General features: G+C 40.9%; 1 protein-coding gene across 7 annotated transcripts in view; it reads left to right on the forward strand.

The window, feature by feature from the left end:
* elmo1 (engulfment and cell motility 1 (ced-12 homolog, C. elegans)) overlaps positions 1–17,722 on the forward strand; it is an 89,372-nt gene that overhangs the window by 34,219 nt on the left and 37,431 nt on the right. For 4 of the 7 annotated variants that reach the window (XM_053864046.1, XM_053864049.1, XM_053864047.1 and 1 more), the window contains 10 exons: positions 3,440–3,577; positions 7,292–7,332; positions 7,528–7,600; positions 7,672–7,722; positions 7,827–7,996; positions 12,865–12,900; positions 13,831–13,930; positions 15,337–15,488; positions 16,126–16,204; positions 17,620–17,661. In XM_053864046.1, the coding sequence (XP_053720021.1) occupies positions 3,500–3,577; positions 7,292–7,332; positions 7,528–7,600; positions 7,672–7,722; positions 7,827–7,996; positions 12,865–12,900; positions 13,831–13,930; positions 15,337–15,488; positions 16,126–16,204; positions 17,620–17,661 (822 nt within the window). In that variant the 5' untranslated portion in view covers positions 3,440–3,499. The remainder of the gene's footprint in view (positions 1–3,439; positions 3,578–7,291; positions 7,333–7,527; positions 7,601–7,671; positions 7,723–7,826; positions 7,997–12,864; positions 12,901–13,830; positions 13,931–15,336; positions 15,489–16,125; positions 16,205–17,619; positions 17,662–17,722) is intronic. The other 3 variants (XM_053864051.1, XM_053864050.1, XM_053864052.1) reach the window with 3 other exon arrangements.

A 17,722-nucleotide genomic window follows, 5' to 3' on the forward strand; every position in this document is an offset into this window, starting at 1 on the left:
ATCAATAATTAATTGTGAAGAAGTGTTTTTGCAGGGATCCCCACCACATTTTAGAACAATTAAAGCTTTCTAGACAGTCGAGGAAGATAAATGATTCATTCTCCGCTCCAAGAAAATGTTTCATGCATAATATTGAGTCTGATTCGATGTCGATCGGGCTTTGATTAAAATGTTCTTTACAGTAACAATAATGTGTGAAGAAAAGATACATACTAAAACTCCGTAATTATATTTCTTGAATCTAAAACGCTGGATTGAACTAGCCTTTCATCAACAGCAACCAGCGAAAGTTTGTTTTTTCCTTTTTGATCTGGTCTCTTTTACTCCCACTTTTGAAAGAGGTGATTTCAGTGATAGTAGGAAACATTTTAGCAGTAACTCTAACTGAGTTGCAATGAGCTAACCAGCGAACACGAGACACTAAGTCACATGGTGGATTGAACTTGTAGTACAAGATACATTTAATTCACTGTTGTTCCAAAAGTGAGGAAGTGAACGCTCTGTCTTGAAATGTTAAGTTTGAGCGGAAGCGCATCTGCGTATATGGAATATTCTCAAGCTGAATTTTCCATCTTAGCATTTAAAAGCACAAGATTCTCCTCATCACCTATAAATCTCTACATAACTGACCTTCCACAGCATCATTCCGACACTCATCGCCTTTGCTCTGCTGACGCCCACCATCTCACCCCAAGTCAAAATACCGTACCCTGGGCGACAGGTCATCGCCGACCCCCTGTCATCTTTATACCCGGTCCACCAACACACTCGCCTCTTTCAAAAGTCAACTCAAAACCCACCTCTTCAGAACATCTTTTGAAAACCGATTTTATTTTTTCTTTGTAAACCGTCTTTAAGTGCCCTAGAAAAGTGCTCTGTAAAACCAAATGTATTATTATTATTAATATTATTACAACAAATCTTTTTCTATGTACACTTCAAAAGCAGCCCAATTGATGAATGCAGCGGTAGTGTCCTTTTATCTGATGCTGAAATCTTCCCACAACTAGATTTAAAGTAGATTTTAAAAGATTTAAACCTGATTTAATCTGAGGCTCTGGATTAAGTGCATGTTCTGGTTAATTGTTGACTCTACATTACTATTGTGTGGTGTACGATAAGTTGGATCCTCCTTGGCAGCTCAAAGTTAGCGGCTCATTTTTATGACTTTTTATGACATCATACCATCATGAAGATGACAATAGATGGAGAATATTGAATTATTTATAATGGATTTTTTGCCCATTTACTGTTGAGTAAATTTAGCATTAGACTGTGATCTGGAGTTACAAAACTTAAACTGTATTATGGGGTTTTTGGGCGTCTAATTGGGTGTTATCTTAGAGTGAATTGAACATTCTAGAAAGGCCTCGAGTGCCACAGAGATTAAAACTGTGAGACAGATTAAAAGCCTAATGTCAGTCAAAAGTGCCCTCAGATGGAGTTAAGCAGACGAGGGGCAACAGAGCAGAAGGCACCTCTGGTTCTGAGCTTGGTTTTTTTTCGTTTTTTTTTTTTGGTGGGTGGAGGCGGTTGCTGTTCTGGGATCGGTGATTCCTCGTTGATGTTTGTGGGGAGAGGAGGTTCGTGAGGTGGGGTGAGGCGTTGCCGTGGATACGCTGGCGGGTAAAGGAGGTTTTCTGGTGGTGATGGGGAGCCGGTGAAGGTCATGAAGGATGGGGGTTATTGTTGACAAGGCATCAACCGGGATAACTGGTCAAGATAATAAGTTATATGTATTAAGTTGTCTGTAAGTTCTTAACCATCTATGCTCATTTTTGTTTGAGTTAGGTCTTTTATTGCAGCTACTAAGAAATGTGTACTCATTTTGATCCCTGTGAAATAAATAACAGAAGGACTGACTTGAAATTATTCTTATTATTTCTGTTTTTATTTTAACAACAGTTGTTGGTGGTTTGCCCTCTGGTTTTTCTGTGGTGCAGTCCACAGTCACATGAGCTAAAACAATTGGCAACATAAGAATGTAACTGAATGCAAGTGTGCATAGTCAAATCCTGCAGCTACCCAATTCTTAAATATGATTATAAATCCTCAAGGATCTTGAAAGTCACTTCACCAGAAAAATATTTCTTCTCGTTTCTGACTCTGACCCTTTTTTTTAACCGTCATGTTGAAGTCTTTCATCTCACTTGTTACTGAGTTCCACATCAGTGCAAGTGAGACTGGTTGGTAGAAGTGAAACTGATCTGTTTTTATCTTTTCTGTTTCTCTCTTTTCCACATTAATGATTACATTTTCAACTGGTGGGATGAATGCCATAATCCTCTCGCATCTTTCAAGACATCTCCTGCAGTTAATGCTCCGTGACAATGTAGATTATGTCAAAAAGAAACAGGTTTCACGCCTTTCTTTTGTTCACTTGAACAAATCCAACATCCAGTCTCTTTTGCAAAGACAGTGTGAATAGTTCAGCTTGGATTTGGCTGTTTCCCACTGTGAGACGGGCTTATCTTAGCCAGCCACGGGGTTTCGCATCAGGCCAGCTGTCTGCTCCTCTGCCTGATAGCCTGACTTTTCCTCACTCTGGGCATCCAAAAAGCATCTGCTGCAGGGCGGAATCCAGAGTGGATTCACCGAGCGTTACACAACGTACTTGGTGCACCAGCTGATGTATTAAAACTAAGTTGAAAATGAATAGCAAATTGGTTCAGATAAGCTCTATTTTTTAGCGTTTAAAAACAAGAATGTCCACTGACAATGGTCTGATTTCATTTTTAATATCTCAATGAGCTATAATCACAATGCCACTTGAGTTATTAGATCGGGGTGTGCATACGACTGTGTTTTTTGTTGTTAAGATATCTGTGATCATGCGACGGCGCCTTATCAGCACCACTGAGGATGTATCAGGTTACTCCAGGTCAGGGGTGGCCTTCCAGTCAGAGGCTAAGAGCCACATTGTTTTACTGCACTGCTGAAAAGAGTCACATCCTACAAATATGAAAGACTCACCTGAACTGGTCATGTGACATAGCGGCAGTACAGCGGTTAAAGCACATGCCTATGTGTCACAAGGTTGCTGGTTCGCAACCGGTTTATGTATTTTTAAAATTCATGGCTTCATAGATAGAAATGTCTGTGCCATTTATTTTAATAAATATATATATATAATTTTTTTTTGTTTTTTTACACGGCTCATGCCACCAATAACGTCGCCCATGTTTCAAAGTTAAACGCAAGTCAAAGTCTTTGAACAGTATTTTGACTTTTTTCCTGTATAAACGATCATCTCAACAGCAACTTGGCCAAAATCGCAGCCAGTTCGGCGGCTCATTTGGTGAAGAGCCGCAGGTTGACCAGGCCTGCTCCAGGGTTGATGGCTGACGGCTTGATGTGCTCGGTGTAGCAGTCAAGTGCTACTATGCCCTAATGTAGCTGACATTGTTGTTTTAAATCCAATTTTCCTCTCGTCCTGCAGGTTTGGATGAGCGGGTTCTGGTGATCCCAGCAGAGGCACGAAACTCTGTGACCGTCAGCCATGCCGCCACCGTCGGACATCGTGAAGGTGGCGATTGAGTGGCCGGGGGCTTTCCCCAAACTCATGGAGATTGACCAGGTAGATGCTCTTGCCTTCTCCATCAATTGAAATACAAACCTTCACATTAATTGGCGAGTGATGCAGAACCCTGAACCCGCTTGCTGTTCATTGAAGTGTATCATCTGTTCAGTAGCTCAGGAACAGCGAGTAGATGTATTAGCCACGTGCTGCTGTAGCTGTTAGCTAAAGGTTCATTAGATTTTACTTGTTCACCACCAACTCTTTGTAACACAAATGGCACTCATCTTTTTTTTAAATTCCCTTCCTTCTCTGGTTTTTAGTTGTGTGATCTGAGTTGGTCCTGATATTAAACTACTGTTGTGTTAAATTGTATGCCAATGGCATCTATTTAATGGCTTATGGGCCACATAAAAGCATTCTGTGGGCTGAATTTGGCCCCCGGGTCATGAGTTGCTGATGCTTTCAGAGGTCTCTTCCCAGTTTTTCCAAACTGTAGCCGATATCATGGTCAGCTGGGACTTCAGGAAGCTCTGGTTGGTTCGGTGTGGATCAACTGAGTGTTCATAAGTTGGTTATTTCACACTTGTGTCATGCAAAGTGCATGCAACGTACTTTTACTCTGAATATTTTCATTGTCAATGGGGAGCAAGTTAGGAAATGTTGGGAAGCGACTGAAGCTACTAAACTTGGATGCCCAAGACATGGCATCTGTCCTCTCAATGGACCACCAATTGAACCAAGTCAATCGCCACTCTGTCTCCTCCTCCTTACAAATACACATATCAATAAAAGGCAAGGTTGTTTATTGAATTATTTCATGTTCCTCATGCTCAGAAGGAATGTGGTTTGTGCATTGTGTGATCTGGTACCAGACCTTCAGGGCTTGTGTTCAAGACCCTCCACCAGACTACAGGTGGTCTGGGAAGAGGAAGAGACTCCTCCATTCGTCTTGGAAATGCTGAACTTGCTAAAGAGCTTGATGTATAAACTGGCTTCTATTAATAAGTCATTACAGTTCAGTAACCCCCCATTAGCTTCACAATATTTACTATTGTTTGTCGTACAACACACACCCCAATGTCTTGAGAGCCAAGTTGTGTGTGAGCGTGACTCATGGACAGACTAATGATTGTACAAGTTCTGAGTCACCGTGGCAACTGGAGCCCTGATCACACCTCTAAATGGATGAACCTTGAAGATCCCACTATGTTTTGCAAGCAGACACTCTTGACTTTTATCAACTAAGGACCCTTTATCAACAGAAACACTGGGATGTAAAACAGTAATTCCTCTTCGCCTCCCCTGCACCTCCTCGTCCCGTGCTTTTATCTAATTCTCCCGTCTCCCTTCCTGTCATCTTTCTGTTAACTTCTGTCGCCTCCTCCGGCTTTATTCTTCTTGTCCTCATTTGCTTTCCCTCACCACCCCCCCACCACTCCCTCCTCCTGGTCCTTTTTGTTGTGACAATGAAATTTACTCTCCTCCTCTCTCGTCCCCGGCCATCAGCTCCCTCCTCCTCTTCGTCCTCCATCTCTCCTGTACAATGGGACCACAGCGGTATATTTCGGTTTGAGTCATGTGATGAGGAGTGGGCTTCGCCTGAATCTGTGTGTGTGTGTGTGTGTTCATGCACATTACTTTGTTGTGTGGGTGCAACTTTGCAAACTTGAGTGTGGGAGTGTTTTTGTGACAGCATTTATGGTTGTTACTATCTGCTGTTACGGCGCTGTTTGTGTAGCATACTTCAAAGTGTTTTTTTTTTTACATTCAGGTTGTTTTTTACTACTGTGTGGCCGTAAGAACATTGATCAAGGCTACACAGCTAGCCAAACATTACCGTATGTTCTGGTGCTGACTGCAACCAAATGTATTGAAATCTATTTAAGCTGCTTTTTTTAAGAGGAAAAAATGGCTTCAAAGGCTGTGTTACAGTCTTCAATTTTATGGAAACATGAGCTACACTGTTTGTACAGACCATCGATCATTTTAGTTTGCCGACCTCCAGAATGAGACCGTGCAGTTCCAGTTTACAAGGGAAGTCCCGAGCAAACCCAAACTCTCCACCATCTTGGACTGACCTGGATATCTACTTTCCCCACCAACATTTAAGTACAAGTTAAGAAGCTTTAACTCTGGCTCTCATAGTTCATTTGAAGTTATTATTCATTTTAATAAAGAATTTGTTTTGGTTCCAGTGTTTTACTGTCTAAAGAAGATTAAAACCAGTGCTAGCACACTTGAGTTGCACGTACAATACAAACCGCAGTTGTGGCCAAACGTGTCGTGCCACACCACACTCTCAGATCCGTCATCTCCATTATGCGTCACTCTGTCACTCACTCTTTTGTTTGCCACATGTCATTGCCCACTCGTCTCTTCTCTCCTGCTTTTCTTTCCCCGTCACATACGTCCACCGTTATCGCCTGTAAATCTTCATTGTTGCAGCTTCGATTCCTCTGGCTTTGTACCTCAGTGGCATGACGGAAAGCAATGTTGTTTCATGGTTTTCTATGAGTGATCATTTTATAATGTGCTCATTCAAGTTGTTTTCTTCAGCCTGGAATCTTACCTTTCTATGTTGTATCCTTTTTATTTTGTGTAATTGTGACTGTGTGATTTAGAATCAATACTCACCTTAAGATATTTTTTATAACTTACTGAATCAGTTGGATGAGGAAAAACGTTGCTGGTTTGATTCCAACTCTTGTGGACTTTTTTTGGGGAGGATTTCTTTTTTTTTTTTTAAACTTCATTTGTGTCAACGTATAATTCCATTCTCAAGAATTTTGTGTTATTATCCTGGTCTTCCCCCATGAGTGCCACTGCATTGCAGGGTTTGTGGTGAGATCAGGACGGCAGACAGTTGGTCTTGTTGTTTGTGGCTCTCCATCTGAATGGCTCCTGAGATAGGTGTTATTCAGCCACTAGTGAGGCTCTGTGGTGAAAGTATTTATTTTTTTAGACAATTATTTACAATTATAAAAATGTAATTACAATTTCCGTCCACAATTCGATCCAAAAAAACAAAACAACATTAACATGCCATTCTTCCAGGTTTTGGATTTTTTTAAACCTAAAATAGAACACGCAAACAAAATACATTGTGACAACAATAAAATAAACAATAATACATAAAATTAAAATAAATATAAATATAAAAATGGAGGCAGAAGTTGAAACTGGAGAAGTGAAATAGAAATCTCTGACCAGGACTTAGTCTTAGGGGATGGAGTCGAGTGAGCTGAAATGGGTAAGAAAAGGTTTCATTTACTGAAAAACTTTCCAGTATTAACCCTAACTATATGAGTTTTTTTTTCAACTCGGTGTCAGTGTCAGCCACTGAGTACTACATGGTGGCTTGGTCGATTTCCAATGAAGAAGAGGCCGGCGTTGCGCTAGTAAAAGTCATCGCATCCAGTTGATCAGATGTAAAGTGCCTAGGGTTTTCAGGAAGACTAAATATAGTTACTTGAGGTGAAAATACAAATCTTGTGGATAATATGTTAGACTTTGTTTCAAAGTAATTTTCTCAAAAGTGATGGACAGATATGAAACATGTGAGTTAAATCACAAGGTGATGTATTGCATCACAGTGACCTGAGATGATTTAGATAGATGAATCCTATAAAAGACCGAATGTTATACACCCTAGTGAGTGCTACTTCCCATCAATCCTCTTTAAACCTGGTGAAACTAATTCCGTTTTTTAGTTTGGACAGAGAGAAATCCAGTCATTTGCTTGTTTTGACTCAAAATATCCTGTCTCCACAGAAAAAGCCCCTCTCTGCCATTATTAAAGAAGTGTGTGAGGGGTAAGTCTGCTTTTGTGTTTGGCGTGTGAGAATGTAAATTGATGCTGAATATGAAAACTTGGCTGCCTGACAAGCTCCCCTCCCTCCTCCCCCATTACACCCTGGCAAACTGACGCCTAATGGCGAGATTGTCTGAAGTTCCCTCCACGTTTTCATGGTGATGATTCTCTTTTGTCTCATTCCAATCTCATTCAGTTGGTCGTTGGGGAACCATGAAAACTTTGCTCTCCAGATTGCTGATGCCACCAATTTTTATATCACAGAAAAGGTTTGTGAGCTCCTCTCGAGCTGCAGCTTCCAAAGCTAGGTAGAGGTTCTCACACCTTTGATTTGTCTTAGAATCGCAACGACATAAAGAATGGTTCCATCCTGCGCCTGACCACGTCGCCTGTAAGTAGCCTGTGCAGAATTAAAGCAGCTACAGATAAAAAAAAAGCAGTTTTGTTTGTACAATATGTTCTTTCAATAACATTGTCACACCCTCAATTCTTCAGTACCAGACAGCGGTGCAGCTCCACGAGAGGATCCAGTCATCCAGCATGGACGCCAAGCTGGAGGCACTGAAGGACCTGGCCAACGCCTCCCGCGACATCACCTTCGCTCAGGAGTTTATCAACCTGGACGGCATCTCATTACTCACCCAGATGGTGGAAAGTGGCACAGAGTGAGTCAACTTCTCTCTTGTGAAATCATGGTTTGTTCCTGACACCTTTGAACGTATGGCCTCAATGGACACTGTGGTTCTGAGGGATATGTTTTTGCCTTGTTCAGCGGTGGGGTCAGGACTGCAGACTCCCCCCTATTCTTTCTCATCATAGCACTTTGTCTGGTTCTGTAAATAGGCCTGACTGTAGAGCTCACTTCCTCTAGTGTGTCAAACCAAAATGGAAATGATAATAAAAGATAAACAACAGAAGAACCTGTGCCAGCAGGGGTGCACCCATCCACCCGTGGAGGTGGAAACTATCAAAATGGATTATTCAACAGCAACTAGGTCATTTCCTTCTTTAACTTCTACTTATTTTTTCCAAATCGAACCCACAAAAGGTACAATTTTAAAACCTTTTACTCCTCTGTTCTTAATTTGGCTTTGACAGTTGTAATTCTTTTAATACAGAATTGTATTCCTCTTCCTTTGCCACACACATGCTAGAGCACCAAATACAAACTAATTGAACTTGACTCATGGGCATTTGAAATTGGAACTTAACTTAATTACATTACTTTTACTTGTACTTAGTTAAAATAAAGTAAAAAGTACCAGCAGAATATCGTCCACAGTTTCCACCAAAGGAAGAGAATGGATGACAAACTTCTCTGAGAGAACAAGAAAACACAATATATGTGCGTTGTTGCTGTTGTTCTGCTTCACACTGGACTCATTGGATGCGTGCTGGTTCCCATCATCATTAGTCGGCTTCAGGATGGAGAGTGTGAGAGTTGAAGCAGTTTTCAAGGAGCCATCTCTATGTCCTGTATGGAGGAGCAGGGGCTCAAGTGTGACAACACAAGTCATTGGCTCCTAGAAGTCATTTCCATTTCCATCGTTGCCACATTCAGATTAAAAGCGAATAAAAAACTCAAATGAAGTTCAGTTGCTTAAGTCAAATAAGAAATGTGTGGTCAGTTCAACAACAATGCAGTCAAATAAAATTGCAACATATATACAGATGAACTGCGTAACTGGAAATGTTTGTTGCTCTTTCTTCATGTGAAACAAGCCAAAGTAGATGTTAGTGTGAGTTAATAAACAGTTTTGACCCATTCTTGTTGATCACAACAACAAACCTGACGGGCACAGAGGAGAGGTTGTATAGGTGGTGTTTAAGAAAATCATTTTAAAAACTTGGAGAATGCCATCTAGTGGCTTCTGAAATTAAGGACACTGTTTCATGAAGCACCACCAGCCCATCACTTCTGGTAGGTGCCAATATAGACATTGTGTCAAAGAAGAACACAGAAAAGAACAGGAGCTACTCTTAACTCCCTTGTTGAGGCAGAAACCTTGAGCGAACCAGGATCATGACCTTGAAAGCAGAGAGCTCTAGCAGGAGTATAAGTGTCACTAGGCACATGATATAAGTGAAACAAACTATCATTTGAAATTCCAGTGGTGAAGTGAGGCGACGAGGAAAGCGCACGGACATGCAGCACTTATCTGAGGAATGTCAATCGTATTACAACATCATTGGCTTTTGAGAAGCGTTTTGAGATCATGCTTGGATCACAGCTGTGGACGTTCAGTCGACCAGTGCAATGTGGTTCCAGCATTACACCGGTGGTTCCAGTCTGTGTGTGTGTCAGGGGTGAATCTCCCTAAAAAGTCATCTGAGGGCTTCAGTGAGGAGGAGTTTCACTGCGATGGACCTGCTCAGGCGTGATTCCAGCGGCAGATGTGAGGCGCATTTAGAGACACATTTTCTCAGGATTGTTTCTTCCAGAGAGGTTGATTTAGTGAATCTCTGCTCTCACGCTTACTGTCTGGCCTCCCCATCACACACCAGCAACCACTTAAACTGTCCAAACGCTGATATTTACTGAAGAACACTGCAGTGTGCTTTTGAAATCAGGCCCATCTTTTTTTAAGATTAAGACTTTTGGAAACTTGATAACAAAGCAAAGTTACGGAGCAAACCTTTGAGGGCGTCAAAGTGTGTCGTGACAAGAGCAGGACGAAGTTTGTGGGTTTAAAATCCACAACAAGATAAATGATTTTGGGGACCTTGAGCCAACTCTTTTCATGTTCTGGAGGCGAGCAAACTGTTTCAATTAATCCGTTTTGAATGCTTCAAGAGACATTTGTGGCCATTTATGTTATGTAACTCTCCTGTGTGTGCAGAGTTTTGAATGTAGGACTTTTGAAATGACTCTTGCTCATCTGCAGCCTCTGGTGGAGGCAGGCGTGACTGTTTGTTAAAGGCAGAAACCTTAAGAGAACCAGACTGGTGTCTCTCTTTATAAGGTAGGGAGAACATGAAGGAGAGACGGAGTGAAGGAAGAGAAGGGGTAGAGATATGTTCAGGGGAAGCAAGAGCGAAATGTGCTGGTGCAAGACTAAAGACCCTGAAGTCAACCCACGCCACTTACATTGGTTCTGTGTTGGCACAGATTTACAGATGTTTCCTGTAAACAGCTCGAACTCTTGTGAGGGGGAGGTCCGGAACAATCCTGATGAAAAATATCAACATCCTAAATGGCAGTTTCAGGAACTGATGTTCCTCCAGCAGCTGTTTTCTTAAACGTGAAAGGATGCTTGGATTAGTTGCACAAAAGTCGTCCCTGAAGCGCTACACTCATCTTCACTTTTTTTTTTATTTTTTGACAGATAATCTATCAACGCTCTCCTCCTCTTTGGTCTTGGCGTTCGAATGTGTAAATATTTGACTGTGTTTGATGTGCTGGTGCAGCCCGCAGCTGCTGGTGGTAACACGCTCCTTTCTCAGCAGACATTCCCTTTAAAAATCACTGCAGTTGTTTGTTGCCCGGCTCGCCAGAAAAGAGGCGAGCGATAAGGCAGACGTTTCATTTCTGCTGCCTATTAACATAAGGAGCTTATGAAACCGAGGCTGATGGGTATCATTGTTTGACTGAAACGCACTCAGACAAGTACACACGCTCATCAGTGTTGCTGGTGCCAGCCAACTTGACGGACTGTAATTATTCAAGCGGCTCAGGGGTGGAAGACTGTGCAGGGCTGAGAGGAGCACTGATCTCATGTCCCTGCTGGAGAAATTCTATTCATGTGGAAATCAGTGCAGCGCCTTTGAGATGAAGGTCGACAGCGCCCTCTGCTGGATGCTACAGAGAACACAAGGGAAATTATTAGGTGAAAAATGAAGCAAATTTAAATTTTAAATACAAGACATATGTATATGTCTTATTTTACTAGTGCACGAAATGAACCTTGCCTCTTGGTCTAAGACCTAAACCAACACAAAATGACAGTGTGACTTCTGCTTTGAGAGACCAGTTCAGATATGCGCGGCTTCACCTTGTGCCACTCTCATGTCATTTCACAGCAAAGTCGGTTCCTTTTCTTTGTTTTGTTATGTCCAGCATCCGACCACGACAGTCACCCGTTGACTACTGAGTGCTCTAAAATCCCACAGTGCTGATCGGCCAAGCAATATAATGTGATCATCTGTATCCAGTGATGGTCAAGCAGGGCGTGTCATCACAAATTGACGCGATGAGTTGGGTGTGTCTTGACCTCCTAAGGTGAACCCCAAGGGTTCGATCGGACCCTGGTTAAGAGCCACTGATGTGGTGTTTGTGTTGAGCAGGGCGGCACTTGTTTTCAACTCGCGAGCTACTTATAAATGACAATGTTATATTGATCTACTGACTATAAAAATCCAAAACATATATTTGTTTCTAAATATAGTGAGCATTATTTATTGTTTATTTGTCTTTCTCTCTGTAGGAGGTTCAAAATCGAGGCTACAATATGGTGGCACAATACAGTATTTGTGCTCATAACTCATTTAAAGTTGGAGGTTGCATGGTTATATACATATATGAATGCATGAATCAATATTACACAATGCAAATCGGTTCATTGGTCCATAAGCCGCAGGTGTAGCTGTACAGTCCACGCCGTCGTGAATTCTGTGTCCATCTTAAAGGATACATGACATGACTTCTAAACTACTTTCTGAAACAGGGTCCATCAAGCCGCCAAAACTCTTTGCTTCTGACCTTTGAAATTACAGGCGTTGTGTAGCCAGGTTTCTGCGATTAATTGCTGTTTCATATTTGACACCAGAATGACCAAATGTAAATAGTCGTGTGAGAATCTGTACACGTGAGGTGTAACACAAAGGTTGGAGTTCTCTGTCCCTTTGCTCTATTAACTGCACAGAACAACCTTTTTTGTGTTTCTATCCTGAATTTTATATATGGTTTTTTTGCTCCATTGTAAATATTTTTGTACATTTTACAAATTTTGAATATTTTACGTGGTACAATGCACTGTACCAGGAGCACAGAAATAAGGTCCCTGCAAAAGAAAGTTTATTCACTATTTATTTGCATTAATAAATTATTTCTATCTGTAATACATTAATCTCCAAGACCCATCCCTAAAATGTTTATAAATTATTAGGGTACAAGTATTTATTTATTTATTATCAATTGAGTGCAGAATGATGGCTGAAATATTTTGTGTTATTTTAGATATCAACAACACGTGTGATATTCTGAAGAGTTGAAGCAGGAAAAGTACATAGTGATGCTATGTCTAAGCCACTTGTAAAATTTGAGAATGATTGTTTTTTGTCAAATGTGTGTTAAACTTCTACCAGTAATCATTAAGAAAAATGAAGCCACATTTCAAAACGTGTAGCCACTGCTATACAATCCATAGTAGGTGACCAAAAATGAATGCATGGACATGAAGTGTTATTCTCTCCAGGTGTGTGTGCTGATAGGTAGATAGATCTTTATATTTTTCTCTGTGTAGGCTGACAAACCAAACGCTTGATGTGCTCTGTTTACTTTTTTTTAACGCCAAAGTTTCTCAAATCTTTGCAGGCGATATCAGAAACTACAGAAGATTATGAAGCCCTGGTAAGCCCCCTGCCCTCTCTGCTGCCCGGGTAACTTCCATGGCTCTGCTCTCTTCCTAACCTGCTGGGTCTGCATGAATAAGACTCCTCACTCCTGGTGACTTTTCACTGTTCAGCTCAACCCCAAGTGGCTTCCCAGTCCTTATTTTTGCTTTTGGTTTTGCACTCCCGACACACAGCATCACTTCAGCATCAAATAATCACCGTAGCGACGGGAGCTGATTTACAAGTTTCCTGTTTTGTTTTCCGCCATATACACAGATTCTCTTAGTCAGCGGCTCTTGTTTCCTAACAACTGCACTTACTTACCACCTACCATCATTGCCAAGAGCAGAGTGAGTGAATCTGCTGCCGACATGGAAGCAGCCCTGTGACTGAGAACTGATGTGGGCTCTGAACAAGTGTGTTCAATTGTTAGATGACGTGAAAAGTAGAGCTCGAAAAAAAAAAATAAAAAAAAAATAAAAATGCAATTACACAAACTAAACACTAGGGGTCAGACTATCTCTTCAACAACCACTCAAAGTTAATTCCCATGATTTAGCAGCCTCACTTTATAACTTCAGTGGTTCTTGCTTCTGCTGCCTCTAACTTCTGGTTCGTTTTTCCTGCTCTCTGTGTTTCTGCTTGCCGATCTTTCCAGTTCTGGTTCTGCTCTGTGCCGGCCCCGCTGGTGGTCTAATGAAAAGGCCGGTCCGTCTGTGTGATATCTTAAACCTCCTCACCGTTTTTGTCCTTCTCTCTCCTTCTCTTTCCTCTGAAGACTTGTGGTTGCTGCATTGATCTTCTTTTCTTCTGCCTCTTCTGCTGGTTTCTCATTAGTCTTTACGTTCCCAACCATCCGGGCTTCGCAGCTGTTCGCCGCGCCGAACTTTCTGCTGGTAAGAAGTTTGCTCTCACCACGTTTTTCTCTGTGTGTCTTCTCTTGTAGTTTCGGTGACCTGCTGTCCTTCACTCTCACGGCCTTTGTGGAGCTGATGGATCACGGCATCGTCTCCTGGGACACCTTCTCTGTGGCCTTTATCAAGAAGGTCAGAAAATGCTTAGGTTTTTGAAACAGAAATGTAAAACACACTTGATTTGTCTTGACTTTGGAACAGCACTCCTTGATGGAGAAGTCACATTTTGTTACTGATTTGAAGCCTGACTTTGATCTACAAAGGCCTATGCTAGGCCTAAAACTTTCAATATGCATCTCTATATTTCCCCCCCCATTGTGGTATCGCTGGGAGAGCGCACGATCATCCATTTTGCTTCCTGTACTTCCCCATTCTTGCCCCATTTATCTCTTAGGAATACGCCTCTTGGTCCGGTTGGTTTGTTGTTGTGTTTCATTATTAGAGGTGGGATTCGATTAAAAAAATAATATAATAAATTACATAATTTGTGATGAATTAATCTCAATTAATCACAGTTTAGTGGTATAAGAATATTACTACAAAATATTATAACCAAATATTATTTAGTTTGCATCAGTTTGACAATAGCACAATGAATCACAATGGTGGCTATATTCAAGTTTTTATATAACCTTATTTAAAGTAAAGCTCTTTTACTGTCTTAAAATGAAACTTGCCTCCTGTAGCGGCCTCTTGGAATAATTTCAACACACGTTGAGTTTCAATACTGGTGCTTTTATTGTCCGTTTGCACCGTGGAAACTACAGATGCATAACGCATTCTTCCGGTCTACATACTATAAGCACATGCGTTTGAACTATTGTACCTCATTTCGCCTTCCAAGAACGCTAAATAAAACAGTTGGCGCGGCTGAACTCCTTCGCTTGTCACTCCAAAATTGCGATACAGACATGTGATTGATAAACAGACAGAACATACATCTCTCTCTGTACATCAGGAACAACATGTGTTGAGCAGTCACGCATGGGCAGGAGTCTCAGGATATTGTTCTTGCACCGGCAACAAAGCAATTACAAAATAAAAGCATGACCCAATGTCGTGACATATAGTAAGAAGTGCACAATTGAATGAAGAATGAAACTACAAAACAAACAGTGCAAACTGCCTGCCATTACACCACCCATAAGTCCATGTAACGTATTCTGTAAGCAGATTCCTCCATGTTTGTTGTTATCATCCTAGCTGCCACGTGTCTTGTGCATCACTGTGATCAGTGGACCAGGAACTGCTGCACTGACAAAGGTTCCCTGTTGTCTGGACCGCAAACTGTTCAATTTAAATTAAATGAAAATGATTAAATGCTTTATCAGTGTGTATCTTGCGTTTTCATTTGACATTTAATCCAATTTTGCCATTTTTTTCTGGCGTAATTTCATGGATAAAAACTACACACAGATTTCCTGCCATAACAAATGCATCAACTGATTTCTTCTATAAGCTTTAGACTGTTGCCTCAACATGTTGTGTAATCACATGGATAAGTAAGTCATTGTCTGAACCTTTACCTTCCGTCCTAGATTGCAGGCTACGTGAACAAGTCAGCCATGGACACGGCCGTCCTGCAGCGCTCGCTGGCCATCCTGGAGTCCATGGTGCTCAACAGTCAGGATCTCTACCACAAGGTGGCACAAGAGATCACCATTGGCCAGCTCATACCACACCTTCAAGGGTGAGAGCATGAACCCCCTACTCCAGACCTGGGCAAAGTGCGGCCCGGGGGCCATATGCGGCCCTTTTCCTGTGTTTTTGCGGCCCTCATGAGGTCGGACTAAATCTATACAACTGATAAGTAGTCATTTTTCTGACTATTTTTTTTGTCTTGTTTCTTTCTTTGCATTACTATTTCAAGAATGATTATAACATGTTCAGGACTTAAATTTCTTTTCATCTGCCATTTTAGTGAGTATTTTTTGTTCCTCAAAATACATGAAAAGAAAATTGAAAATATATATTCTAATTTCCTTTTAATATTTCATAGATATTTTTGCTCTAGTTTCATTATTTATATTCAACTTAAATTGCATAGTTGCCTAATAAATGCAATATTTTTATAGGTTTCATGCCATATTTGCACTTAATATCTTTGCTTCCATTGAATGGTTCGTTCTTTGTTACGTACGATTTTTTTTGTCCCGTCATGTTTCTTAGTCATCGCCGCCTTCCTTTTGGCATGATGGCCCCTCACTACTGTCACAGTTTATAATGTGGCCCTTTAGGAAATTTAACTGCCCACCTCTGCCCTACTCTATACGACTGATTGAAAATCAATAGAATCTTGAACTCTTCTTCTTTTCTCCCCGGTCCAGCACTGACCAGGACATCCAGACGTACACGATCGCCGTCATCAACGCGCTTTTCCTCAAAGCACCAGAGGAGAAGAGACAGGTGAGACTCGGGGATTTTCTCCTCAGTTATTATAAGAGTTATTTTTTCATCCACATCTTATTCCTGTTGCATCATGCGTCCCTGCTCCGAGGCATCCACTGCCAGAAAAGCATGAATATAATCGCACTTATCTTTGGCATGACGTGCTGAGTCAGCATGACAAGTTTAAATGATTTATGCTGCTGGAGTGACTTTCTGAGACGCAGAAGAATCTGCAGTAGCTGGCAATTTACTGAGGGAAAACATCTAAAAAGTATGTATATTGAAATTGTGTTTGTTAAGTAAACATCAATTGCCTTCCCTATTTTGCACTTTGCTCATCATCATGTTACTTTTAACACGTAGCTTGCTTCTTCATGGTAAATGAGTCTGAAGCAGTTCCCCCTATTCAAACTAACTTTGATCATCTGTCAATAGCTGTTTTAAACGTCTATTGTATGACCAAAACCAGATTAAGACAACATTGTAATACTTAAGGTCAACTTTCATTTTCCACTTCTGCCTTTCCTGTGTTGCTTCACCGCCACCAACAGGGAAGAATCTGAGGACTCTCTGCGACCACAGATCTGAATTTTCACTGTGATCTATTCAGCTAGAATGAATGAAGTATGCATTATAATAATAACAATAACAATAATAATAGTAATAATAATATTAATAATGTCCTGTAAGGCGCGAGTGGGCAGTTCAATTTTCCCAGTGGCCAGTTAATGTATTGTGACTGCGTGAGGGGATATTGAGCCAAAATACTGCTGGACCAAAGAAAAAGTGAGCCTCAGTTTGATGGGGAAACTTGAGGGGAAAAAAAACAAAAAGCATTTGGGTGACAGGGACCAAACGAAAGCAAGAATTTTCCAATAAATAAGTTAGAAAAAATGAATAATTCAGTTGACTATATCCATTGTCATTTTATATGTATTTATTCAACAATTTTCAGTATAGACCCCCAAAATATTATTATTACTGTTGTTGTTATTTTTATTTATTATTATTTACTGTTTCTGTTATTGAATTATTAATTAAAAAACATAAATCACTCAAATGTTAGTATTTAATAATTGTTGGAGAAAAACAAGACTATAACACAGCTAAAACTGGAAATGTTGATAGCTGGGGGCAATGACAAATAAAATCCACTTCCCATTGAAATATAAATATTAAATGAAAGAAATTGCAACCAATATTGCACTGTGAATTCCAGTTGATGAATATAAAGTTTTTCTCTCCATAGCTATAGGATTTACACAGGAAAGTCTGGACATTGAAAGAAACATTTTAAGCCAGTCCAACGCTCCGTGTGCACGTGAACTCCACCGTTCATCTTCATTGTAGAATTTTGTTCTTCTCGTTCATCTACTCATCCTCTATGTCTCTCTGTCTCTGACTTTGTTTCTGCACCGCATACGGTTTGGTAGTGTGATGAGCACATTGTGGACATCCTAAATTGTCCCCTGACAGTAAGTGCACCCTTTAGCACACTTTGTAGTTTGCACTCCTGTAGATAGAGAACTCATCTCG

The sequence above is a fragment of the Synchiropus splendidus genome, chromosome 4, assembly GCF_027744825.2.
Source record: "Synchiropus splendidus isolate RoL2022-P1 chromosome 4, RoL_Sspl_1.0, whole genome shotgun sequence".
NCBI classification, from domain to species: domain Eukaryota; kingdom Metazoa; phylum Chordata; class Actinopteri; order Syngnathiformes; family Callionymidae; genus Synchiropus; species Synchiropus splendidus.